Source organism: Orbicella faveolata, unplaced genomic scaffold, assembly GCF_042242905.1.
Source record: "Orbicella faveolata isolate gen_17 unplaced genomic scaffold, um_ofav_v1 contig_47, whole genome shotgun sequence".
Lineage (NCBI taxonomy): Eukaryota > Metazoa > Cnidaria > Anthozoa > Scleractinia > Merulinidae > Orbicella > Orbicella faveolata.
The window spans coordinates 6278768-6306007 of NW_028301577.1; the positions used below are offsets into that span (position 1 = coordinate 6278768).

General features: G+C 39.1%; 1 protein-coding gene across 3 annotated transcripts; it reads right to left on the bottom strand.

Annotated features, from left to right (window-relative positions):
• Nucleotides 1–3971: 3971 nt before the first annotated feature.
• LOC110051977 (serine/threonine-protein kinase 36-like) lies at nucleotides 3972–26576 on the bottom strand. 3 transcript variants are annotated; one of them, XM_020758095.2, is made up of 34 exons: nucleotides 26338–26576; nucleotides 25529–25669; nucleotides 24941–25018; nucleotides 24286–24416; nucleotides 23804–23852; nucleotides 23267–23334; nucleotides 22775–22865; nucleotides 21566–21607; nucleotides 20499–20592; nucleotides 19963–20078; nucleotides 19560–19710; nucleotides 18884–19056; nucleotides 18300–18559; nucleotides 17861–17960; nucleotides 17190–17287; nucleotides 16493–16595; nucleotides 15843–15993; nucleotides 15023–15461; nucleotides 14316–14493; nucleotides 13682–13759; nucleotides 12850–12962; nucleotides 12231–12351; nucleotides 11970–12073; nucleotides 11689–11761; nucleotides 10808–10875; nucleotides 10295–10380; nucleotides 9939–10012; nucleotides 9365–9506; nucleotides 8393–8513; nucleotides 7825–7885; nucleotides 7172–7301; nucleotides 6731–6803; nucleotides 5582–5678; nucleotides 3972–5252 (listed from the first exon to the last, which is right to left on the bottom strand). In XM_020758095.2, exons 1-34 carry the CDS (start codon nucleotides 26419–26421, stop codon nucleotides 5064–5066), a joined length of 4077 nt encoding a protein of 1358 aa, XP_020613754.2. In that variant the 5' UTR covers nucleotides 26422–26576; the 3' UTR covers nucleotides 3972–5063. The 3 variants fall into 3 exon arrangements, with proteins under 3 accessions (XP_020613754.2, XP_020613753.2, XP_020613752.2); XM_020758094.2 differs by having other exon boundaries at nucleotides 15023–15446; nucleotides 19440–19710; XM_020758093.2 differs by having other exon boundaries at nucleotides 19440–19710.
• Between the last annotated feature and the right edge of the window lie 664 nt (nucleotides 26577–27240).

The window sequence follows — 27240 nt, forward strand, 5'->3', positions numbered from 1 at the left end:
TTGTTGATGGCAATTAAAGTGAAGTGGAGAAAGAGAGCATTTTAATATCAAGGTCACAGTCCCAGGAATCGAAAGCCGATAGTTTCTTATCCCTAAACATGAAAGAAAACAAACTGAGCAAAACGCGAACAAATCGTTTCCGATTTTCTTTCAGTTAATACAAAGCAAGCCGATATCGGCGCACACTAGCGATCACTTTTTTCTCTCATACAGTTACTACATCTGAATTATCATGAACAGTCAAGTTTGCGTTCTTTTCGTTTTCGCCTCACACGCGTTTTTGCGCGCGCTAGGGCGTGCTGTCACAACTGATATGGGCCTGTTTTGACCCGACTAGAGCCAGATCTGATACGAGGAACAACGACCAGGGGCCCGTTTCTCGAAGGTCCCGTAGAGTTTTCCCACCCGGAAAACCGTAGCCAAATCTCAAACCTTATGATTGCAGAGCTGTTTTATTCACATATTCTTAATACGAAAAGTTTCCGGGGCTTTCGAGAAACGGGCCCCAGACCGCTTTCCATTCCTTCCCAGCTCTACTCTAACGGGTGGCCAACGAGTGTTTTCTTTCTCGTGTTCAGTCCTGATTCAAAACATTTAACTTTTATAAAAAAAGGCCTAGCCTGTTGTTGGCGGCTAAGAACTCAAAACAAAAGTGAACAAAGGCACTTTTTAGGAACTTTTAAGACGTAACAGTAAGGCTTAATGGAAATAATAAGGCAACCGTATTTAAAAGGAAATATTGCATAACCAATGATTTCACCGGTTCCATTGCTTCCATATAATTCTACGCCCGAGACTGTGGATTTCGCCAACACCAAGAAAACAATGTTTGAAGTCTATGCACTGAATCGTGCCCTCGTTCTTGACGAACTTTGATTTGGTCTTGACGGTTTTCGTATTCTGCAAAATTACATCATACTTAAAGACCAACGATCAAGATAAATGAAGACGGAAAACATAACTGAAAGCTTGTTTAAACCTGAAATCTACACCGAGTGTTTGTGAATTAAGTTATACGGCGCACTGTTGGTAGCCTGCGAACGCAGACGTATTTCCGGCTGTCGCTCGTCTCCGCCGACAGCCGGAAATACGTCTGTGTTCGCAGGCTACACTGATGGTGTCGCCGCGCACTTTTTCACCATTTGTCTTAATTAGTTAATTAAGTTACAACTGGAAAGGAGAAAAAAGGTCTCTCGTGGTAATCACCCTTGATGAGTCAGCTCACTCGACGTACAGAACAAATTGTTTTATGTTAACATAGATTTAAATGCCACAGAAAGAACAGAAATATATTTTATGTGTAATAAATCAAAAGCGGGGTCAACTATAGCCAAAAGAGTAAACACTTAGCTGATTATATGAGGTACACAAACAAAACAATCCACAATTGTCTACGGGTAATTAAGGAGCACTCAGTAATCCTTATTTAAAAATATAAAAAATATATATATATGTATTACAGTGGAGGTCTGTATTTAGAATGGTGTTTTGTGACTTATTAAAATAAAACTATGCAGAAGTAATAAAGAAGAAATTTTACCACTAGTATGAGACAAAGAAAAAATCTGAGACTTCGATAGGATATGAACTCATGACCTCCCAGATACAGGTTGGGCGCTCAAATAGATGTACCGTGTGGAGAGAAAATTAGAAGGCAGACGGGCGGGGATTTAAAGAATGAACATCCAGTCAGGATAGTAGCAAGTTACATGACATCACGGCATAAGGCAACCTCAGACAACAAAAGATATTTTGTGTATCATACAAGTGATGGTCATGTGAAAATGCTTGAAAAACAGAAGATGAACTAAGCGGGCGGGAGAGGGTGGAAGTGGAGGTGAGGGAAGCACTATTAAAGGTCTCTCGAGTTGATCAATGACTAGTTTCAACTAATCCGGATCAATTATGAAAGATAAGATTTTGCTTTAACAGGAAAATCCCGGATAAGACTAAAAAATAACAACTTGAAAATTATTATACCGGATAAAATAAATAAGATTATTATATGGTAAGGCAAGCTGAACACAAGAATATCCTCCTTTGCAACTGATAGATTAAGTCTAGAGAACTTTGGATTCTAAACGCCCCTAAAACAGCTTGATCATTCCGCGATACTGCTCAGCAGAGACGTCAATGATCGTGTAACTAACCCACGCACCGCGCGCGGGCGCGTGAAGCACGCGCGTCTCGCACAGCTCGAACGCATGGCATCTTCACGGTAGGGAGCGGTGGCTTGAAACATCTTGAGAACAAGCTGGAGAAGACATTTTTCGCGTTTTTCTCGTACTTGGATACAATAGTTCTATAAAGACCCTAGTAGAGATTTAAAAGGCGATATCTGTTGCCAGAATCACTGTTCGCTTGCGACAGATATCAATTTCCTTCCGCTATCGGGAATAGGGCTCTTAACTCAATGTTTTCGTGAGGTTGGGTCAAACGTTCTACGAATTTTAAAAATAAAACTTGACTACTGCAGTGACTTCATTTTACAAAAATTGGCGTAGTACAATGAACAGTTGGGTACATTGTCGAAGATTGTGCGAAGAAAACATGAACTCTTTGTTCTGTTAAGCATGCAAGAACAATAATGCTAATAGGCAAAAAGTCAGAGCCAGTTGACCGAAACGACTTACTGTAAACTGTACACAATCATTAACATAAGCACTCTCTCAGTTTGGCAGGTATCTTGACCCAATAGTCGCTACTGTGGTGGGCAACTTATCATGTCTGATGCATAAATAGAAAACCTCCGTCACTTGTGCGGTTTTTTCGGATAAAAGTTTAAAAACTTTAGAGCATACTTCTTACCACTTGATTCCCTGGTATGCGAAACACGCATGAATTCTTTGGGTAATACGTGTGAAAGACAACTTCACGCGCGATGGATCAATAATAAAGCGACAAAACAAAGTCATTTCTAAGAAGAACGACTCCATTCAAAATATTCAACTCCTGAAGTGTTTGTAAGACTCATGCAGGCTATTTTGGCCATTCAACCAAGCATTTTGTTTTGGACGCCAAATACGCCAACGCTCGAAACTAAACGTCCTGACGCTGCACTGTGAGCCAATCGTGAGCCGCCATGAACGTTGTCCTGGCAACGTCAAGCACCTGCCATATGCATAACAGGTGTAAACGGCGAAAGAGTGAAGTGTCAGAAGTTTTTGTCTTTCCACTTACGATCACTTAGATTTTAGCATGTAATTATTCGATTAAAAAAAAAGAATTTCTTATCTTAAAAGCTAGCGACCAAAATAGGCATTTTCGGTTTTTGCGTGGCTGTTATTCATTGACTTCCATTATTCATAAAAATATAAATATAAACATCACATTTGAACCTAATAAAGCTGCTTTCGCTAGCAACACTTATGATAAACAGTTCATTTCTCATTGATTGTCGATATATTACAATCAGACAGGCGACTGGCCTGAGGACAGTCACGACTCGGGGATATTACGATTTACAATTAAATTCTCTGAACTAGAATACATAGAAACGTTTCACAATCTGGTAAAGAGAATTGATATTCTAATACCGGGGACTGAATCTGCTCTGTAGGACAAAACCTTTCCTTAATTAATGCAGATTGAATTTTCATGCTCCTTTCTATCGAATGATAAAAATAGCCTAATGGGTCTCTTTTCAGGGAAACTGCCACGTTGATCATTAAGAAAATCAACCTTTGGATATGGTATTACAATATTAAAGTGGAAATCAGATCTCTTTGACGGTATTCTTTGAGCTGGTTAAAAGAAAAGGTTTATGGCTGTAAAAGGTTTTTAAAAGCAACATCATCTATCATGCCAGTTGTTCGAGCACTCCATTTTCCCTTGAACACTCTCAATATGGACGTGTCACCTTCATTTTAACACCTGCCCGGGAAAGTGGGCGGAAAAATGGCTGCCATTCAAAACAACGACAAGTCTGCAAAAAGCTGTCTAAGAATTAGACAAGAAGACTACAAACAACATTTCTTTCCACAGACTTATTAATGTTTTATAGAAACATTTAAATACAAAATCCACAGCAATAAATAACTTCTGTTGACACGTAATTTACCAAACAGTACGTACCTGAGTTTTGAATATGTACATTAAGTATTTTCTCTTTAAGACTCATACATGTATACTCCCCATTTAAGACACGTCAGTATTATCATACTGTCAAATCATAGTTAATAGAGGGAATGGTTAAGAAACTTGGCAAAGTTCTTTGTTGTATGTTTTTGTTGGCTATTTGGGGGGTTGACCCTACAGAAAACCTGGCAAAATACAGAAGGATGTTATGTGTGCTCACACAACTAACCAATAGAAGCATTGCAATTATGTAATTCACGCATAGTCAATGAGCATAAAACAAAAGATGAGCAGGGTCAAGGACTTGCTTGTTCTCTTCTCCTTGCTTCTTTGATGTTTACCGGGCTTCGTAACCATTTCCCTCCATTAACTATGGTCAAACCCATCCTTTTATGTATTTTTCGTTCTAAGTCCTGACTCTAAGAACTCAATAAACCCGCTTTTTCCATCAGAAGTTGCCTAGTAAAATGATGTAAAACGCAAATGCGGGTGCAAATTTGTAGTTGACGAGTTATCAGAAATGTTCGGATAGTCATATAGGGGACCTTTTTTTCTCCAGAAAGCTACTTGTTCCACCAACTTTAAACAGATAACCAACATCAGAGTCACAATTGAACAATGTCACCCAACTCATACTATATCTCACCAACATCAGTAACCGTGGGCGCAATATGCAGACGTACAAGCACTATTCTGTAATGACCTTTGTACCTTTCAGTGTCGGAGTAAATACGCAACTGGTGGATGGATTCCTTTAGGGTGACCATATCAGTTCATGTTGCCTATAAGCTCCTCTACCTCCATTTCAAAACAAATTTTCCCTTCTCACGTAAGTCTCTTCTGTTCTGTTTTTCGCATCAAGAACGTGACGCGCCAATAAAGCAACCTTACCGTGAAGAGCTGTTTTCTAGTCTTGCATTTGCGCAAGTTATCGCTGTCGGTCTTCCTCGTGGTGATAATGCCTTCTGCCCTCTCTCAAAAAAGTCTCAAGTCTCGTTTCCGCGTGTTTTGAGCTTGTTCAAGATGCGAACACAGTGTTCCGACACCACGCTGTCATTAGTCCGCGCAGTACTGGGAACCGATGAAATGCTGGATTGCTGACTGCTGGCGCCAGACATCCGGGATCTTTCTAGGTATCTGAGAAGCCGTTGTTGTATACCAAGAGAAACCAGCACCTACACCGAAAAACACGACAAGGCGAAAACAAACGGCAGTTGCCTTTACGTCATAGTACCACTTAAGAATTGTTTTCTGGCCTACACAACGTGCTGCTCGGGTTCGAGCGAGAAACTCCAAACCAATTCCCACTACCCCTACAAAACAACAGCCAATCAAATAACGTTGTGATAATCACTCGGTCGGTGTTCAGTCGCTCGGTCAGTCTGTCGGTCAGTCGGTTTAATAGTTGGCGACGCAACGGAACAAGCAACTAACTCCTGAAATACCACAAAACTGAAGCCGAGATCAAGAGATCTAGATCTACAAATCAAGCAATCTGACAAACCTGTCTACACCGTGGGTTTCTACAGAAAAGTCTCAGCGTCTTCAAAGCGGCGTCCTGAGGCTCGATATGGCCGTCATTGCAAGCCATGTCAAGAACACTAAAACAAGACAGACATTCAATTTATGTCGGTCTACAAAATTAAGCGTTCTGGTAAGAAACTAACACCTAAATTGTCAGAGAGCAGTTGACCACTGCAGCAGCACATATATATGGGTTATTGACCAAGTGTGAGGTCAAGATCGCTGGATATTGGCCAAGTTCTTTTTTTGCGTGTTTATGGACCGAGACGGAGTCGAGGTCCATAAACTCGCAAAAAAAGAACGAGGCCAATATCCAGCCATCTTGGCCGAACAAGCTTGGTCAATAAAGGATTTATTATATGGCTTTCGGGCAAATTTTTCTCGCGGGACACGGCGGGTAGTCCCGAGCGGGCAAGATAGCTCCATCTTGCCCGCTCGGGTAGCCAATCACAGCGCAGGATTTGATTCATCTTGCCCGCTCGCGGAGCTAGCTATATAATAAATATGGGTTATTGACAAAGTGTGAGGTCAAGATGGCTGGATATTGATCAAGTTCTTTTTATGGACTCCGTCTCGGTCCATAAACTCCCAAAAAACAGAACGAGGCTAATATCCAGCCATCTTAACCGAACAAGCTTGGTCAATAAAGGATTTATTATATGGCTTTCGGGGAAATTTTTCTTGCGGGACACGGCGGGTAGTCCCGAGCGGGCAAGATTGCTCTATCTTGCCCGCTCGGGTAGCCAATCACAGCGCAGGATTTTATTCATCTTGCGCGCTCACGGAGCTAGCCATATAATAAAGATATATACTAGTAAATCAATAGATTGGCACCAAGGAAACACAGAACAGGGTTGCGAAAAGCGCGGGACGTGGCATGAAGCGGGAAGCAAACTACGAAGGATGCACGAATCAAACTACGGAAAGCGAGGGAAATGACGGGGAAGCAAATTATGGACAGCGCGGCAAATGTCGTGGGAGATTGAGTTTGGATTTGCTTTTGATTAGCTGCGTGTCTAGTCCAAAACTACCTTCGCTTTGCCAATATTGAAGAAGATTGGGAAGAATTATGAGGGGCAAACTTGAAACATTTGAGAGAACCGTGACGATTACGATTAAAATATCCCACCCGTGTGGTGCTTGTGCCTTGATGAGTTGCTGATACAGTAAGGGCGAATGTCTCACCATGTTTCCTAGAGCGCCTGCAAGAGAAATCACAAAAAAGGTAAGACACAGAAATGAAACCTTTCACCAGTAAGGTCTAGTAAGGAGACATGACAAGAAAAAGCTCCTTCCGCAGAAACTTTCCTGAACACTGAGTTTTATTAACCAGTCAAAGCACAGCGACAGCACTCGTGAGCGTTACGAAAATTGTTACGGCACGGTAAAGACACGTTATATAACTTTAAAAACCACGCTAATGAAAACCATTACGTTAGTAATTCGAAGAGACAGCTGATCCGATCGCAAAAGATCTTTCGTATCACGAGCGACTGCTACTGTCAAACTTATTGTTTCCCCTCCCTACAAAGTCATATCATTCAGGTAATCGGCTATACAAAGTTCTTACCGGCGGCATTCGCTCTTGTTCGAGCTACCGAGTCCGTGAGCAAGGCAACCAGCAGAGGCACAGCAGGGCTCAGTTGCGTGTACAGTGAGTCGCTGTGATAGGCAGCGTTACCAACTGCGAAACTGGCGGTCTAAGGAAAGACAGAGAAAGACTTTTTAAACAGCATATATGATCCTACGTTTCACGCTCAGAAAACACCATTCACCTAAAATAACAGAGACCTACGATAACGATATATGACTGCAAGCTTTCAGCGAAACGCCAAGAAAAGATATATTCCAAAAAGCCTTTTGCTACTCTTTAAAAGCAACACAGAAGAAATGGTTGAGTTGCTTGAGAATAATCGTGCACGACACTACTTGCCATTGCTTACCGCCCGTCCAAGGAACTTTCTTCTTTCGCCACTAACACCCATTTGCAAACCCGCCTAGCAAAATGACGACTGCTACCACGTTTTCCCGCCAAAACGGGAGCCAAAACGACATCGGTTCACTTCGCATGCGCTCTTTCACTATTTTTAAATCTAGTTTTCCTACATCGTTTTTGTTTTAGTTCTCCCCTTTGTTCTCGTCCTTAACATCTAAATCTGCAGGTCTCTAATAACAACAGCAACAACAAACAGTGTATAGAACAAAACTAGTCGACCAAATCACCTTGCGCACATTAGAATCTTCACTCTTCAAACAGTTTATCAACGTCGACAACAAATTGGTTCTGCAAGCAAAGGGAAAACACTCAAACACATGAAACGCTAAGAATGATTTGGCAGTTGTGTAAATTGGCATCACGCATTAACGGAGCGCAATCTTATGGCGAATGGTAGAGGAAAAGATCTCAAAAGGTAAAATTCCAAGGCAAACGCTTAAATTCACTTTCGCGAACTGACGAACGAGAAATGAAAATCTGTGAGTGTAAGAAAATAGAAAATACACAGTAAATAAGTGATTGCCAAAGAAAAAGACAAACTGACAAGGAGTAATTGCAGGTTTAAAGAGAGCAAATGCCGAAACCCGTTTTTTAAAATTTGTTTACTTGATTTAGAAACACTATAGAAGCACTGAATAAATTCTGCTAGGAATTTCGTCCGCGTTTCTGAGGAATATAGAATATAGCTTTATGACAGTCATGAAATAGCGCTCCAGAATATAGGGAAGTTGCGCTTCGTCTCTGTATCATAAGACTGCAACAAATGCCCAAAACACGCCTAAATCGATACTTTACCTCTGAAGAACCGGACAGAAGACAGCAGAATGCTTCAGTATATTACCCAACATGCCACAAGCGTTAGCAATGATAGCTGCGTTCGGGTGTGATAGAAGATTGTACAGGGGCTCGTACGAATCTGAAAGAGAAGTTGAATTAAACATTACACATGCGATTGCAGTCCAGCAGAAAGGTCAGACCTCTTTCGAGCGAGGAAAGGAATTGGGCGCGTAATTGAAGAGGTTCGCTTACTTGGGGGAGAGGAAAAGAAGACTCCCATTCTGCAGCTTTCTCAAACTTCCCTTTCTCCCGTATACCCATACGTAATCCCCTAATGGAGAGCCCGTTCGTAAGCCATCTAGTTTTGGAAGATTACTAGCCCTCGTTACCACAACAACGTACATGAAAGCTGGTCTTCGGCAGGGTTGGCGCACTGGTGAGAGCGCTCGCCTGCCTGCAATGTGTTCCAGGTTCGATTCCGGCCCGGTGCCACATGTGGGTTGAGTTTGTTGACGGTTTTCGCCTTGCTCCGAGGGTTTTTCGCCGCATTTTCCGGTTTTTCTCCCTCCAAAAAAACCATCATCTCCTAATTCCAATTTCACTAGGACGGAGGAACCGCAAGAAAATCAAGTAAGGCTGATGTGGCTTCCTCTCTAAATATTGTAATTTATATTTTGCCTATTTATTACTTTCCTTTTATTGCGTCGACGCATTTATTTTGCCAAGTCAAGACTCCTAAGCCATTTGCGGAGTGTCAGCCAAAGAAGACAAATGAAATCGCAAAAATGAGTTGAAATCTTTAAAAAATTCTAACATGTTACATGTTCGTACAGGTTTTGTGACATTTAAGGTGCATCAAAACTTCAAAATCAAATAAAACGATTGCTTCAACAACATGGAAGTGTTTTACGTACCTATTAAAATATTCATATTTTTCACAAACCCTAGTCTACCAAAAAAGCGCAGAAATTTCGTTCGAATTTATCTCACCTCCGTCGCCTTGCAAAACTTTCGTAACCAAGGAAACATACTCCGAGGAACTCCGGGCAACATGACTCAGTATCGTAATGACGTCACTCAGAAGAGTAATAGAGTTATCCGCTGACACCAGTGAGGCTAGGAAGGACTCACCCTGAAATAGGACAAACAAGTTCTTTGATCAGATAAGTACATAAGCAAAATGTCGATGAAATCGCAACAGTGCTTTTACGTAGTACGATTTATTGTATTACGTAGGATAGTTCTAACTTCTAAGTCTGTGGACAAAATCCTAATGTGTGAGTATTGAAATGAAAGTTATTTATCAGCATTTGTATGTGGTACTGTTAATTATGCTGTTCAAGGTTTTTCTAAACTTTAAGTCCGTGGAGGAAACCCTCGTTTGCGACCAATCAAATGAAAGCTATCAAGAGAAGAAACTGAAACACCAACAGAAAACCTTTACATCCCCACATGTGATGACTGAGTGAAAAGCAAAATCTTCAAATTCCAGTCAAAGAGGACTTTGTGTGTGGCAATACAAACACAAACAAAGGACTAAAAATATCGGCTGAATTTTTGTTACCTTTTGGTTTGTAACATCTCTTGCCAGCTGTGTAACAAAGATCTCATCGCTAAGTACCAACCGAGAAACCAGACCTGAAAATGTAGAGAGAAAAAATATAGATTAAGATCTGTTCCTCGAATTTAAACGCTAAATTTCAATTATTTCGAAAATAATTAACTGCTCTTTGGGTCGTTTCTTTTTCGGAGCTCTAAAAGAAATATTGTTAAGCAACTTCTGAGAAAATCGAGTGGAGCCTGTGGCAAAGAGCTTTATGCGAAATCGAATAAGCAATTCATAATATGTTAAAGGAGAGAATTGGGTATAAAATTAACCAAACAGGGACTTTGCTTAAAAAAGACTACGTTGAGGCTTACCAAGTGGAAGTTCCAAGTCTTCCAAGGGCAAAAACTTGGACACAAACTCCAACAAGTTAGGGACAAGTCTGCACTGATACAAAACACTGAGGAAAAAGTAAACGCAGAATTGTTTTTATTTAATGCATCATCTATGAATGTTAAAAGCTACTACAGACGACATACACCCCTCGTTGCGATAGAGACATCAAGACCGACCTTTACATGGGTGAGTAACAACATGTAATCACATCAAGACATTTTCATATAAGGCAGGGGCGACTCCTTAGATTTTTTCACCACACAGCTAGACCATACGAGAAAAGAAAAGAAGGTTATATCAGAAAGGTGCTAATCGGCTTGAGTCTCAAGCTACTCAGAGGTGTTTTTCACCCCTCCCTACAGTAAAAAAACAACAACAGTGTATTTCTACTACTATAAACAACTAGACGGCTCCAAGACGTTCTTCCGCATACTGGTCGGGGATAAGTATTTAAAGACACAATATAACTAGAACAAAACTGCCAGTCTGACCTTTGGGTATCGTGCAGAAGATGTTCTTCTACATCTATTGCAAACGGAAAATAGAATATCTTGATTATCTGCAAGAGATGTCAGTCAATTAACGATAAATGAACGAAATACCAAACTACAGTAACTGCTGTTAAGGCGCAGTTTCTCTATACAGCTAAGCGGACAGAAAGAAAGGAGAACTTAAAGCACAGTACATGACAAATTGGATGGGAAATACAAGCCCTTCTATGCCTTCTAAAAGCTAGTTCCAAGACTTCTTGAGAAAAATAAATGATCAAAATTGCAATAAATAACATCACCATTAACACAAGGGTAGGGGGGAAACGAGAAAGAATGTACATGTTGTCGACATGAAGTGTCCTGACTAACTGCAACTCCGATTTTAGTTCATTAATCAATGGGGTGGTACTTTAGCGCAGGTAACTCTCCACAGTCTTATCGAGTTACCATACTGACAATTCGCTGGTACCGTTCATGCGCCTGTGTGGAAAGAAGCACTTTGAGAGTAACGTGCCCTGCCTAAGAACACAACGCAGTGACCCCCACTGGATCCGGAGTCCAAAGCGTTTTAAAACCATTACGCAATCACGTTCTCACAAGACCTGCACCTGTCCAGTGAACATGTCCTGTTTCTTTTGACACACCTCAAAGTACCAAAGAGTTTCCATGGTCAGCCCAGTAAGAAAATAACGCGACCGTTTACGAGCACTCCGAAAGTAGTAAACTTGGCGTCATTACAATACTTTCAAGCGTTACTTTGCAACCTGATACGAAACAACAGGGTCAACCACTTCGGGTCAACGACGGGAATTCGACTCGAAAGGTTCCCGTTCTCGCATGCGTCATTTAGGAACATGCTACGTTCAATACGACAATCTTACCATGTTAGTGAAGGCATTGAGCGCTTCTCCTGTGTTTTCCCCTTTATTTCCATGAGTAGAAGAACCTGCCAAACTGAAAGATGAACAAAATCAACAGAAAAAACGTACAGCCATTTGTCGATCTCTTTTAACTACGCCCCTTTTCAAAATCTCGAACCTTTAACGGAGTCGAAATTAGCTAAAGCCTTCCCTACTGCAATATTACTGACCGTGTTACTTTCTATGAAGCCATACCTTAGGTTGCACGATTAAACTGAAAAATCAATTTACAAAATACTTACTGTTTAGAGAGTTGTTCCACAAATGGTGTTGTAAGCATTTTGCTCAAGCAGGACACCGCATGTGCTGGAGGTTCAACGAGTTTCTCAATACTTTGAACTGGAGTCTGCAAATAAAAAAACAATCTTCTTGTCTTGTAAAGGATTTAGGAAGTACTATATCCAAAAGCACGGACCATTATACAGTACGAAAGGAATGACAGTAGCCTGAAACGATCCATCTGTCTATCAACTCACTTCCTACTTTATGTAACCTGCACATACCTTGGTAAATAAGAAGTGTGTTATGCGTAACACACGCTGCAAGCCCTGATATGACAGAATTCTCCACTGGACAACGCCCACTCTGATATCAGCTTCTTCTTCGGGCATTACTTCTATATCACTGACAAAGAATCAGGAATAAGATAATTACTCCTGAAGGAGTTTCAAGGGTGTAAGGCAAACTGTTGCAATTAAGGCGAGTCACCTAAAATTCAGTTTACTAAAGCTTTTGACTTTCAAAAATGCAACATTCGGAGATCGTAAGAAGAAATATAAATAAAGATAACAGCTCGAGATCTCACACAGTGGGATACTGTCCCATTGTACTACGCACACAATATTTTTAAACCAGATATTTCATTACCGTTTTCAGCAAGGAAGACTTCGGTTTTCAAATCCAAGCAAAACGTTTTGAACTGAATTTTTTTTTATAGGGGAAACTTTCTTCTAGATGGTCGAACCAAGTGGAAAAAATCGTTTTCATAGTTGGTCATCTTACCCGGTTCCTGGCCCTTAATGAAACCCCTGCATGGTTGTAACTGACTTTGATACCATACTGAAGAATTAACTTGCCTGGATTGGCAAATTAGAGGTTTAAGTCCGCATCATGTACACTTACCTCAGAACTACTGATTCGTCTGGTGCGATGTTAAGAACGACACCAACTGCAGACCATAAACTGTTCCAAAGAATGCTGTCAGCTACTCGTGAAGATGCCGTGGAGCCATTATCCTGAAACAAAATAAATCATCTCGCACTTATTCACAAAAAAATTGTTGCAAAACCTCTGCCGATAACTACGAATTAAATACTGTTCGATGTAACGAGATGATAAGTTCAAAACCTGTCTCATCCAGCCCTTTCAGTGCTTGATTAGCTTTTTCTCTGTAAAAACTGTAATACGCACAACAGAGTTTTTCATGTAACCCAAACCAGAATAAAAAATCTTCAACATTTCAAGATGAGGTCCACTGATCCTACAACCTTTGGTACAAGCAACAAGACTGCTACTTTGAGACTGCTTGAGCTACTTCAGAACTAAAAACCATTTCTTTTGAATCCAGTTCACATGTTTTAGGCTGTAGATCTTTGTTCAAGGACTAATCAAAAACATTTACACCTGTAAAGAGCAATTCAACAGTCTCACAGGACTCGTAAAAATTTGTCTCACAGAGTGAACAGGGTCATCCTTCCGTGCCAAAATACTGCCTTTTCCCAGCGACACTAACGCATTCAAAAATTTCTTTATAAACCTCAAGGGCCGCAAGAAAATAAAGAGTGCAGGGACTGTATTTTGCTTTATCAACTACCTTTCAGTGATCTGGCAAATTTTCGAGGAAATTTCAAGGCCTGAAGGAGCCACAAGTTTGATTTATGTCAAACGTACACTGTACTTCACTGCAGACTGACCTGGAAGATATATAACAGACAACGAGTAACAAGAAACAAACCTGAGTCAGACAATGCTCCAACAGTTCTACAATACCATCCAAAACACCGCCATTAACACCCACTAGCATCAATGGTTTCTGAAAAGGAAGTATCCAAGCAGTCAATAGACTCATTTTACACCAGGCTTAGGGAAAACATTCTACTTTGGTAAGGTTTAGGTCTATTGAAGAAGTCTTCATCGGGTTTCCAGAGGGTTTCCCCTACTATCGCAGAGTTTCTTTTCATATAAACTCAGCACAACCATTTTCACAGCTGGATGGAAAGATGCAGCATTAAGGCTACAAAGACTTGCCTCAGGACACGGCAAAATGACCCCTGCCAGAGCTCAAACAAAGCGCGAGGATGGTCACTGACTCTAAGTTACTCCTTGTTTCCTAAGAATTTCATACCGATATGTGCAACGAATCGGTTAATGTGTACCCAAGTGCTGTAGTTAAAGGCTATCTACCCATGAAAAAAGCCGTTCGAAACTTCCGGCCGAGAGAGTCTGCTAAGGATTGTCCGAAGAGTTAGACGAGTCACGCAAGAACAAGACCAGATCCAAACAGTTTGTATGAAGACTTGAAGAAAGGCATAAGAGGAGATTCATTGTAACTTCCATAGTGGTTTTTAGGAAAGCTTTCCATTACTAACCTGTGGCAGCCTGGCCAGTGCCGTGGAGATGACATCTAAAACCCGTTCAACTTGATCAACCAGTAGTCTGGGATCTGGACTGACAAGTTTGGCGAGCAACATGGCAGAGAAAGCTTGGATCACGAAGTCATGTGAGCCGGTAAAAATGGAAGCAACATGATCTGAGCAATCAGAAATCCTACAAAAACAAAACAATTGTAGATGCTTTAAAAGGAGTGAAAAGGAAAACTAAAACTACAGAATCTGTCTTAAACACAAAATAATCAAAGTAAGGTAATAGCAAGATTTGAGGAATGAGAATTTCACGAGAGCTATCTCTGTCAATCTCTCAAGCTGGAGGAGCATTTCTCAAGCGAGAAATAAACCCTTGACGAGGACTCCTAAGTTGGCGAGCGCCACCGAGAGTACATAAGAGTTTCAGGAGAAATGAGAACGAGAGCTTCAATTCTTTATTACTGTTGTTTTTGTTTAGGCTGGGCCTTACATAGCTTTAACAACGATATCTGGTAACAACTCAGACGACTAGCAGTCTCTTTCTTTTCCTTGCGTGGAACGCGAATACAGGAATCCGAAGCAAATTTTAAAGAAGAACGTCCGCCTCATTTCTTTCTCGTTTCCTTTCCTAATTTGCATTATTTTTGAGATTTTCAGTCGCATGCAGGATTTTGGAAACAAAACTGACTGCTTGTAGTCTAGCAACAACTTACTCTGCAGGAATCTCCTCTACATTGGCTACCATGGCACACAAAACACGCAATACACAGCACGTATCCTCGCGATCTGAGTCCTTTCCATTACAACTTGTTAAATACTTGCTCAGTGACGCTAGCCATTTGGACTGTCGCATAAGATGAAGGCTAAAGTCTCTTGATACCACACACAGTTCAGCGACAAGATTCACAACACACAGAGATGACGCTGTATTGTGCAGAAACTGATATACAACATCCAAACAGTCTTCCCTCGATGGCTGAAGAAGTTTTTTCGCTACAAGGCTTGCTAAGTTTCGTTTTGGACTTGATTCAATAGCTGAGTCTTTGGGTAAGGTCACTAATACCGTCACTGTTGTCACAGCAACAATCTGAAGGCGCGTTACTCTTGCTTTCACAGACGCAGAATCTCCAATCGCACCTATTTTGGGTAAAACTACACACAAAATTAAAGAAAAAAATCAGAAACACAAAACAACCTTTTAACAGCATTTTGCCAGAGGATAGCCAACAAATTACAGCCTCGGTGGAAGCGCGCCTTACGGCCACCCCGTTAATATACGGCCACCTCATGATTACAGCCACTTTATTCTGGTCCCGAACAAAAGCTCAGTCACTCCTTTTCGTATTTAAAGAAGCCTTTTAATACGGCCACCCCGCTAATACGGCAAGATTTTTGTGGCCCATTGGTGGCCGGAGTAACGGGGTTCCACTGTACTCATTTTCACTTCGTCGACGATAATATGATTTATTTTATTATAAGAAAAGTTGGTTTCCATGCCTCCCAAACAGTACAGAGTTTTATAAATATTGTCACCTTTGAGTCTTTGTACAGCGTTTAGTTCCACAAGAAGAGCTCCAATGAGGCAATCCACGCTCTTTATGTCACAAGTAACAAGATTGTCATAAAACTCTTCAGATACTGCAGCATCATGTCTGTCAATGGCATTACAAATACACTGAACACACTGTTTAGAAGAGAAACAGGAGAAAAATCCGTTCAAAGTACATACAAAGCATCTCGTAAGTCATAAAAAAGAAAGGGAGAAAAAAACACCAAGGTACAAAGCAGTTCTACGTCGTTACAAGATTTTTTTTTTTTTTCTCAAACGTTCAAGTAAATACTACATAGAGAGGTTTTCAATTGTGCCGAAAGTAATCCGGCAATTACTTTGGTTTTGATTTTACTACGGTTTTAGATTGGCTGAGAAGTCTAATTTGTAAGCTATTGGTTTGGTTTTGGTTTTACGTCACTCAAGTGAAACCCGCTCTATTGTCAAAATAAGAGTATAAAGAAATATTGGAGGCCCATCTTGGAGACGATTTGGAAGCTCAACAGGAGTATGGAATGAAGTGCGAGTCATGTAATTCCACGGTTTACAATAACCGAAACATTTTTGCTTTTTTATGGAGTGCAATGCTGAATGTTAACATCATATCAATGTAACACATTTTTTTCACACACACCTCTAAAGTAGCTTGTCTAAGATTCAGTTCTTTGTCCTGGCCATGTTGCATTAGTGTTGGTAGACATTCCACAAGGTTCTTTCCACAACTTAAAAGGGCAGAGCTACAAAGGAAGGAGTTATACAGTCATGTGGAAGACAAACTGTGCGGATATATATGAAGTGGTGAGCCTTTTCTACTTAATAAGAACTTTAAAACGGTTCGAGAAAATTTGTTAAAACCTTCCATGGAAATTGCGGCATTCTCCACAGAACTGTTCTTTGGACACCTTCTTTGGAATTCCATCGAATGTGGCCGTTGCCATTCTGAACCGGATGGAATAGGGTTAATTCGTTATTCCGACTTAAAGTTATCATGCACAGTGGAAGAGGACTGTATTTGATAACTTGGCCTTTCTCAGGAATACAGTATCGTGCAAAAGTAATACAAACTAAGTTCGTCGAAATTTATTCGTTCTTTATTCGCGCGAATTTTCCACGAAATGTCGACGAATTTTTGAAAGATGTTTCGTCGCGCTCTAAACGAAAAATTCACGATCTTTCTCGAAAATTCGCGATAGCAAAATTCGAAACAGCGAATTTTCGTGACATGAACCGGCATGAACGACATCGCTGAACAAGCGTATGTAAATAAACTAATGAACAATATTTTTTTTTTATTTTTCCAAAAGTGGGACATAATAATGTCATGTTTTTACCTTTCTCTGCCGGCATCACTGCTCAAAAGAATGATGTTCTCAATGAAAGCTGTTGTCACATTCAGTAGATCCACAATAACTTGTACTACCCAAGGTTGCTATCAAACAAGAACAACAAATGCATAAAATCAGGTCAGAGTACTCGACATACTCTTTCAATTAAAACAAACCAATGTTTGATTGACACTTAAAGGAGCTACGTCACGGTTTGCACATCTTGAAAAGTTTGGCCTAAATTTTTCAGGTTCTTTGTTTGTAATCCGTGTTAATCTTCTCCAGCCTTAACCGTCCTTATTCCTTAATTGTTTATTATTCTTTCATGTTTCTCTATCTTAGTAAACTACTATTTTCAAGTTTCCTTCGATTTAAAGAAAATTTCCTACGTGGCAAAATATCTGAAATACCTTTAATATAAAGTGTGTAACAGTGTGTAACGATATGTAACAATATTAAACTAGACAACTTGATTTAAGTTGTCAGTAGCATTAAGTGAATTATGTTTAGTTTCCAAAGAAACTGTTGGCCTGGATCTGTAGTGTGTAAGTAACGCCAAACAAAAGGAAAAGCAAATTACTCTTGACTGATGTACAATCATGTAAATACTAACTGAAAGTTTGTCATATATTGGCAATCAAGTACACTAAGTGTTATGCAGTACAAGTGATTTTTACCTGAGAAAGACCTTGCTTTTTGATTAACTGTATTATGAGAATGACACTATCCGAAGGAATTCCGACTGAACTTGAAAAGTTTAGTTTCACTTCAGGAGAGCTATGCAAAAGACATATTGTTAATAATTAATAGTATGTGAAATCAATTACATGTTTTGAGAACTATTATTTGGCTGTGCATGTCAAGGCTCTGGTCTAAGAAAAATTAGGCAGAGCTCAAAGGCTCCTAACCACGAAATCCTGGATTTCCAGAACTTAAGCTTATGTGAAAACAGTTCTAAGTTTTTCCAGTCACCTAAAGGCAAAAGGTAGTGGCCTGTGGCACCCCAGCACTGCTAGAGCACAGCCCCGCACGTGTTACAAAAACATACCAAATTGACATCCTCTGATTTTTATCAGTCCATTCTACCTCCCATTGAGAATAGAGAATTCAACTTACCAAGGAGTTGTTAACAAACTTCTCAGAACTCTGAGAATTTGTCTCAAACGAGATGCACCCTCTAACAGACCATCCAAGACTTGACCTGCCACAGTCTCTAGTGCATCCTGTACTTTGCTGATAAAGGCTGAATCAGTCATCAGTTTCTCAGTAATTCTAGCATCTTCTGAAGGGTGTCCTTTTTGAGTTGCTCCACCTGTGGAAGCTTGTTCTGTTACTTCCACAAGATAGTCCCATTCTTCTTCACTATCCAGTCCCTCCTAGAAGTCGAAAAATATGTGATGCATGCTAAAACTTCTAAGACTTCTAAAGCTGCTAGAGAAAGTGTGACTGAAAGATGCAATATTTGAACTTCTTGGATGTATACACTGCACCTGATAGTTTTTCCTCATGCTGGCAATCACAAAATAATAGCTGCCAAAGCAGTCAGTGTAAAATGCAGACTGTGGACTGCAGACTTGCAATAAAATGCATCTAGCTTGCATTGGTGCATATAACTGGTTGTATATAAGACACTTGTAACTAGGTTTGTCAAAATATGTGCGACAACTGAAGGAATTTTATAGATTGACATTGAAACTCACTTGCCCTCCATAATGCCTCTCTCCCTGCCTTCTACTCTTTTCCTCGCGTCTCTTGACAGCAGCAGCCAAGACTTGTTCAATAACTGATGTCTCTCTCTCATAGTCATCACTTATTTCATGTCCTGCCCTGTCAGTTGCAACCGGCTTTTCTTCTAGCTGCACCTCCCACTCATCTAAATATCACAATAAAAAGTCAGCTAGGAGATCATCAATTTAGTGGAGCAAAGATCCATCAGGGATGGGGTGGGATAGAATAATTTTAGGATAAGATAATTTATTCAATGCCATACAGGGGGTGGTTACATGTTTGACAAGTTAAAATTACTAATGTTCACATATCTATGTAATTAATTTGGTCGAGTCTAAAAATAGTTAAATAAATAAATATGGTCATTGAAATTGTAGGTATGGATTACATCAAGCGCAATTACTGCTTTGGCAGCCAGCAAGAAGATAGGGATAGGGATGACAAAGTATTAGCTCAATTGCACCTTTTCTTTTGGAATTTTATGGACCAAAATATCTAATAATTTATTGTCAGTTTTACACCTCTCACCATCAACAGCTTTTTCCTGCACAACTCTATCCCTCTCTTCAAGCTCCTCTTTAGTAGTTGTGGGCTTTTTTGTTCCGGTATCCTTTGCTGAGGAAGGCTTATTCTTTGCTGTTACATTACCCTGAGCTTTCTTCTTCGTCTCCTGCTTTCCTTTCTCCTTATTCTCTTGCTTCACTTCAGCCCCTTTCTGATTTTTTGGCTGGGCCCCTTCTTGTTTCTGTTGTAGCTTTCTTATCCATGATGGTCGAACCTCTCCAGTACTACTTTCTTTCTATATGTACAGTATTAGTTGTGTAACAGAAAATAGATTCCAATGCATAAGTAAGGAATTAAATTTATTCACAACTGTAGCCTGTCATCACCTTTCTTATTCCACAACAAATGGGTCATTGTCTAAACAAATCATTACCAAATTTTTGAAGCCTTCTCGACTATTTGCTGAACAGTATAAATTATGTACCTTAATGATCAACTTTCACTATTATCAATAATAAACCATTGTCTATTTTCACACTTAACAAACCTTGTTTTTCCCTTGTTGAATTTTTCCCTTGCCTTTCATAGTTTTTCCAACAGTGCTAGCTGCATTTGAGAGCTTTTCAAACATCTCTGGATCACTAATCCTTTCTAATTCAGCTTCTAAAAAATCAGATCATGGAATTGACTTACAAGCCTACTAGCCAGGATGATTATATAATCATCTCTACACAGAACTGAGTGACAGCAGCTAATTGTAACTGTGATCACAAATGAAATGTTACTACTCTGAATAAATTTGTTCTTTCATATAGTATCCAGTGCTTTCAACAAGATTTCAAGTAGGTGGCTTTCGTGGTGAAGCATCCAGCAGTCAAAGAGAGCAATTAGGGATATCCTTTTTTAGAGGGCCAGTTTTTGAGGTAAACATTATATACTAGTTGAGGGTGGTTCACAAGAGAATAACTGCCAAAGCACCATTGGATCCTGGGTCTTATTGAAAGCATTGTCATCCTAGTTGCAAACATAAGGCTATGGAACCTACACACAAAGTTAAACTGATGAAAGGAAACTAAAACTGACCGTTTATTCCATCTGCCACAAATGGATGCCTTAGCAAATAAGGCCAGGTAAGTCTTTTGTTGGGGTCTTTGGTTAGGAGACCTTGGAGAAAGCTCTGAAACATACATAGTCAACAATGATTAACAGCTTGTCTTTAACAACCTTATTCCTGGGGAATATGAATCAAGCAGTGGCATCATCTTTGCCTCTCCTACCCCAACCTCCATACTCTGACAGTATTAAATCCACTTCCTATCCCACATCTACAGTGTATTTCACCACACCCCCCTAACTCCACCCAACGTACAGAATAATAATAATAATAATCGAATATTTCCTCAGGATAACCCTTCAGTACAAAGTACTGTTATCAACGGGGTCCTGCTAAGAATTAAAACTAATAAACAAGAATTATTAAGATATATAAAATAAGATACATATTAAAAACCGTTAAAAATACAATAGAAATTACAAGTAATAATCATCTAAGGCTTTCCTAAATAAAACTCTAGAATTAATGTTTCTTAAACTTAAAGGCAATAAATTAAAAATCGAGGCACCTAAAAAATAAAAGCTACGGCGTGCAAAATCCAGTCTGACTTTTGGTAGTTTTGCAGTTTTCCCATTGTTGCAAGTGTTTAAAGCGTTATGATGTAATCGGTGAAAATAGTCTTTAAATGGAAAGCATGCAGTTCCATTAAGGCAGTCAAATACAAAGCAGCACACTCTTTTTTGTAAATAGTTATCAACAGTTAAAAATCGAAGATCACAGGTATGACATGGTTGGAGCTTTCCAAATGTCAACCAAATCTACAGTAGGTAGCAGATAAGAGGAAAGGAGAAGAGAAAGGATGACAGGACATGCAGTCGAGTATAGGGGAGGAGAGATCAAACTGACATTATTTTAATCAACAACAGTGATGCTGAAATCCCTGCTACAGAAGCAAAGGATTACCAAACAATACATGTATAAATTAACAAATAATTTTATTATTAATAAATTAAAGCAAACTAAGGTAGTGGTGTGAGATACTGATTCTGAAGAATAAAATAAGTTTTAAAAGTTACAGGGCTCAGCTTGTACTTACCTGAAAATCAGGGCTCATGTTCTCAGGCCACTTGACAGTATCCTAAAAATGGTGAAGTATCAATCATTGATTAAAAATGAACCTAACTATCAACCTATTATAAAGAATGATTATGATACAAGAGCAATAACACTGAGGACGAAAATTATGATATATTTGTGGTTCAATTTTACCTTTGGCATTTTCCTGTTTCATATATACAGTCACATGCACCAGAACTAAGGAAAACGCCAAATTGTACCAAGGGTAAAATTCAATCACAACACGTTCTATCGTTAAAATTTTCTGAACAGATGCCTTGTCTGATTAAATTTTGCTTAGCGTGGTGAAGTTCTGTTGGTCATTGCGATGGTGTTGACAGTGATTGTTAAAGTAGCAGTGGCAGAGTTTAAGGTGGTGGCAGAATTTCCTCTTTTTTGAAAATTTTTATTTGAATAAATTATACACATTATTTAGAATACTAACATTACTTAGTACAATACTAACATTACTAACAATACTAATATTTTCTAAACAATACAAACATTGCTTTCAATATTAATACTACTTACAAAAGTGACGTAACTTACAATACTAACATCACCTGCAATACTAAACATGCATATGTAGAATATATGGCAGAATCATAGAATAATCACTGACGATACTGGTAGTTGTAAGGATATTGATTTTTGTAGTCCATCAAATATTTTTGCTTGCACACGAATGGTCTAAACGCATCACATGACCGAATATTTCCCAGCTGAAACTGGGAAATATCAGCGAGAATATTCCCCAATTTTTAAAACTGCACATGTCGCAAAAATATTTGAAGGATAATAAACACAATAGCCTCCATTTGACTTTGAAAATATGCTCGGATATTTGTCCTTGGACATTATCTGTTCCTCGAAACTCACAGATTTCCTCGAGCTTTGCTCTCCGAAAACAGTTCGCTTCGCGGAACAGATAATGTCCGCAGACAAATATCCAAGCATATTTTCATGCCAAATGGAGGCTATTGTTTGTACATAATATACATACAGTTGGACCCTGCTAATTCAAACTTGGTTACTTTGAATTCCTTGTTATTTTGAACTCAAAGCTATTTCCCTTGGATTTACCCGACAATAATTTACTATAGGCTATTTCAAACTTGTTTTCATTTCCCCAGAGAATTTGAAATAGTGGGGTTCAACTGTATATATGCCAGGTTTGTATGATGCATACCCGACAGATCAGGTTCACCAGCTGAAAGATGCTGTTGGTATAGAAGGGAGGTGTTCCAACAAACAGTTCATATAAAATACATCCTACAGACCTGCGATGAGGCAAGATCAAAGACATAAAAAAACTAATTAGCAAAACAATTTTAAAAAATATGTTGCTGTGTCAGTGATTAATTTGAAGCAAAAATTAATTACAATGACTAACAGTGAGTATCAATGTTGTACAAATTAATCATTAAATATATTATTTATTATAATATTTCTTCAAATTAATCATAAAATTACAATAGCCTCAAGCATGCATTAAATAACATGTTTATTTTCTATGACTAATATTTAATAATTAGTACTAACAAAGTAGTAAAAAAAAAAACAATTATAAAAATACATAAAACATATTTCATTTCAATAAAGTGTACCACCAGATATGGCTATTAGATGTGTTTATTCTCTTAAACTGAAGAGACAGACAGTCAAAAAAAAAATTACACACCAGAGATCAGAGTTGTGATCATATGGTTTCTCTTGCACCAATTCAGGAGACATGTATAGTGGAGTTCCCTAAAAGGAATGGAAAACAGAGGATTTTAGCAACCTACCACTTCAGCTGCTCACTTCAATTCTGTCACACTCTCACAGCATATGATACAAAGGAAAAACAACAAATTAATGGCATTCACAGAGATCAAGATTAAACAGAGAGATATACCATCCTGCATTAGCAAGTTAGTGGCTGATGAATCAAGAGAAAAACTTCCAGTCGTCTGTAGCATGCATACAGATCTGTCATTATGATTTCTGGACTGGTACATAAGTTGTGACTGTATTACTTATATTAAGGAATGGATGAAGGGTGGAGACAGAATGGAAGGTGGGAAGTGTCCCCAAAAATTCCAATTAATTTTTTTAAAGGGTTTATTTGCTTTCCATTGATCACCAACTGGTTTCCCTCTACAATAAGTTGCTCATCAAAATGGCCTAGGAGATAATCAAATAAAAACTAGTAACCTAGAAAATTATTTACTTGTACCTTAATTGATGTCAATACAAGGGTGTTTATACTCATGGCTCTTGCAAATCTAACAAGGTTGAAATAATAGGCATTAAATACAGACAGTGTAAAATGTGTTACTTATGAATTTAAGAATATTGTTTACAGTTCTGGGCTGTTTCTTTCAATCTAGTTCAGTCTTTTAGCCAGATGGGTGTCCAGGCGTCCTGTGGACGGCCACTTTTCAAAGAAAATTGTTTAATTTTTCATATGTTGCCTTATAGCTTGTTCATTTGAGCAGACCCTATAGCATCTTTTGGACACCCACTTTTCAAATTCTGGCTAAAAGCAGGCTAACAGCCTGATCTAGTTTAATAAGTTTTACATTTAAAATTGGCATGACCATGGAAATAAATAGAGCCAATTATTAAATTCACTTATACATATTAAATTAATATTAAATCTTACAACTTTTTAATCGAATGAAGTAGTTCTCTAGACTATACCCTTAGCTACTATACCCAAAATCACAGAGCTTGACTACTCCTCCCTTTCCAAGGAGAATGTTTTGTGGTTTCATGTCTCTATGAAGAATCCTGTGAGAGTGCAGATAGTACAAGGCCTTGACAAGTTGGCAGGCAATCTTTCTGACCTGAAAATTCCAAAGATAAGAAAGTCATTAAGGATTTGCCAACAGTGGTCAGAGGAAAACAATAATTACATGTAAATTGTACATGTCTTTAAAACAATGTTACAGAAGTCCACAGTACAGTCACAGTGTCCTAACGGTTGATGCAGGGGCCTCAAGTCTATGTTTAAGTGTTAGCTAGAGCTACTGTGTAGTGTTATAGGGAATGATCTTTGACTTTCAAGGTGCCTCTCCTCACTCAAGACTAAAATGTGTTTCTCAGTGACCAGAAAATTGTCAGTGATGCCTTTAGAATTACCTGCTACAGACCTAGGAGAGCACTATTATTTCTAATTGTGTAACACTGTACTGTGGGTCTACAGTAAGTGGGTGTTTTTCGCCTGCACCCAAGGTAGTCATACTGTAGATACTGAGTTGTGTCGGCCTAAAAGGCCATCTGTAGGACACTTATAGACTGAGCGAGAACAGATACCACGGTATACATGTACAAACCATAAGTATTTATTTTAAAAAGACAACTCTGTTACCTGCTGCTCTGGAAGAGAACCATCATCTTCTAATACCTGGAATAATTCTCCTTCAGCGTACTCTGTTACAACACAAACCTGTTTCAAAAGAAACAAACTATGTGTTGAAGAATTTCAATAAATTATGACAAATGATAAATAATTTTATTGAGAGCATGAGTAGCTACGGAAGCATCTTGGCCTTCAATAAAGGCGACATAAATTAACAGCAACTTGTCATCACTTATTAATTGAAGGGCCCTTTGTTAATTTCACTGTCTTACAACAAGACAGAGAAATTAACAATGGGCGTGGGATTATGGATCAAGCAGTCAAGGTTTGAACCCTGGCTGAGGACACAGTGTTGTGTTCTTGGGCAAGACACTATGCTCTCACAGTACCTCTCTCCACCCAGGTGTATAAATGAGTGCCCGGGGATAACCCTGCAATGGACTAGCATCCTTTCCAGGGGGGAGTAGAAATACCCCTAGTCACTTCATGTTGAATAGAAACCAAAGGTAACTGCCAGCCTAAAGGGCCACTTGACTTGTACGCAGACTTTAACCTTTAATCATCATATATTGTGGACCTCAAAATTATATAACAGACCTCTTTAGGTGTTTCAAAGGAGTCCAGTAATTTGATGATGTTTTCATGCTCTAGGTTCCTCATGATGTCAATTTCCCTCTGCAAATTCTTTAGCTCTTTTTCAGATCTGCCAACTTTAGGAATGAATTTTAATGCCACAACCTAAAAAAAATTAATGTGATTCAAATGAAAAATTTTAAAATTATTGAGCCCAAAATGTAAAATCTTTGTTATCTCCTGTATGGTTACACTGTACATGGGTCACTGTGTACATGCATAATAATCTTAAAGGATTCAGTGCACTGGTGTACAGCTAGTGTAGTCTTTGGAATATATATGTAACAGGTGTGATAAAGGCAATGCATGAGGCATGCTGGCCTGTCAGATCTGCCGATAGACCTTGACTACTGGTTGGCATGGCAATTGTTTTTTACTTTTATCTCCTAATTAGGAACTATGGAATAGTTAGAATACATCCGTGAAGTCAAATTTAATGTAGAATACTGTAACTATTGTGGAACTAGCTTTACGCAAAACGCCATTTGGTATATGGAATACTTGCTGGAAGTGAAATTACAGAGAGTATAAGTTGATAGCATTAATTTTTTACGATCAATGCAGCCCTGTAGCTGGAACACACACACACTTGGCAGATCTATACAAATGATCGCCTTTCATTGAATTAGCAAAACCAAATTGGTATCGCCATGTTATGCATGAGGTATTTGACATTGAAATTCATGGACCTGATCTTAAGCTATTGCGTCAACGATCAAACCACCTTTTTGCTGTCAAACTTTGAAACCTTCAACAGATCAACGTTAGCTTACCTGCCCACTGTATTTCTTTCTACCTTTGTACACTTTTCCAAACGAACCCTCTCCGATTAGCTGCAAAATGTGATAACGCTCCATTTTCTAAACAAAAATAGAACCTCAATCTATTTCCCTGAGCTTTTTCGTGATATTAAGACTGGAAAATCGCACTTAATTTCGTAGTCAAACATCGCCGCCATTTTGAATGAAAAACTCTGAGGAACTGGAAACGAGGTTGTCCGTGAAAGCAGGGGTAAGGGAGGGGACGGTAGGTCAATGTACTTTTGAAACTGTTTTGTAACTACTAGTTTGTTTACAAGCCATACTTCCATTAATAGTATCAAGCTGTAAATACCACGGCTAAGTATCTAACAAGGAGAAAAATGAAGAAAGCAGTTTTAATATGCTAGACCATCTGCCATATGTGAACAGCAAACACAGCTGTCAAAACCTTCTCATCCTCCAATTCCGCCCCCCCCCCCCCACCCTGTTCACTGTTCAGAGTTTTGTATTCTTTTTGACCAATCAATGGTAAATGGTAGGTTGTTGGAAGGTGTGATAAGTAAATCACTTCACTCAACAGCAGACTTCAAAGGAAAGAAAGGTTTTCCACCTCACATTAACCACAGGTAGACCACTTTATGTGTTTGTGGTTAATTATTAACCATAAACACATAGAGTGGTCTGCCTGCAGTTAATGTGAGGTGGAAAGCCTTTCTTTCCTTTGGAGTCTGCTGTTGAAACAGTGAAAGCCAAACACTGATCACTCAATAGTGTGGGTGGGTGGGGAGAAGGGTTACTTTGCGTGCCAATATGAATACGATTCTTAGTTTATGCCTGACAAATTACATTCAAATGACTTTGAATAGCCAAGCATTCCAGTTCTCCCATCCTTTGTCATTTACTGCATCTTACGTT

Coding starts and splice junctions, on each gene's coding strand:
- LOC110051977 (XM_020758093.2), bottom strand. CDS start 26,421: ATGGAGCGTTATCACATTTTGCAGCTAATCGGAGAGGGTTCGTTTGGA. Junction 17,961..18,299: donor AGTTTGTTAACAACTCCTTG/GTAAGTTGAATT, acceptor TCTTTTGCATAG/CTCTCCTGAAGTGAAACTAA. Junction 12,352..12,849: donor GACGAATCAGTAGTTCTGAG/GTAAGTGTACAT, acceptor ATTCTTTGTCAG/TGATATAGAAGTAATGCCCG.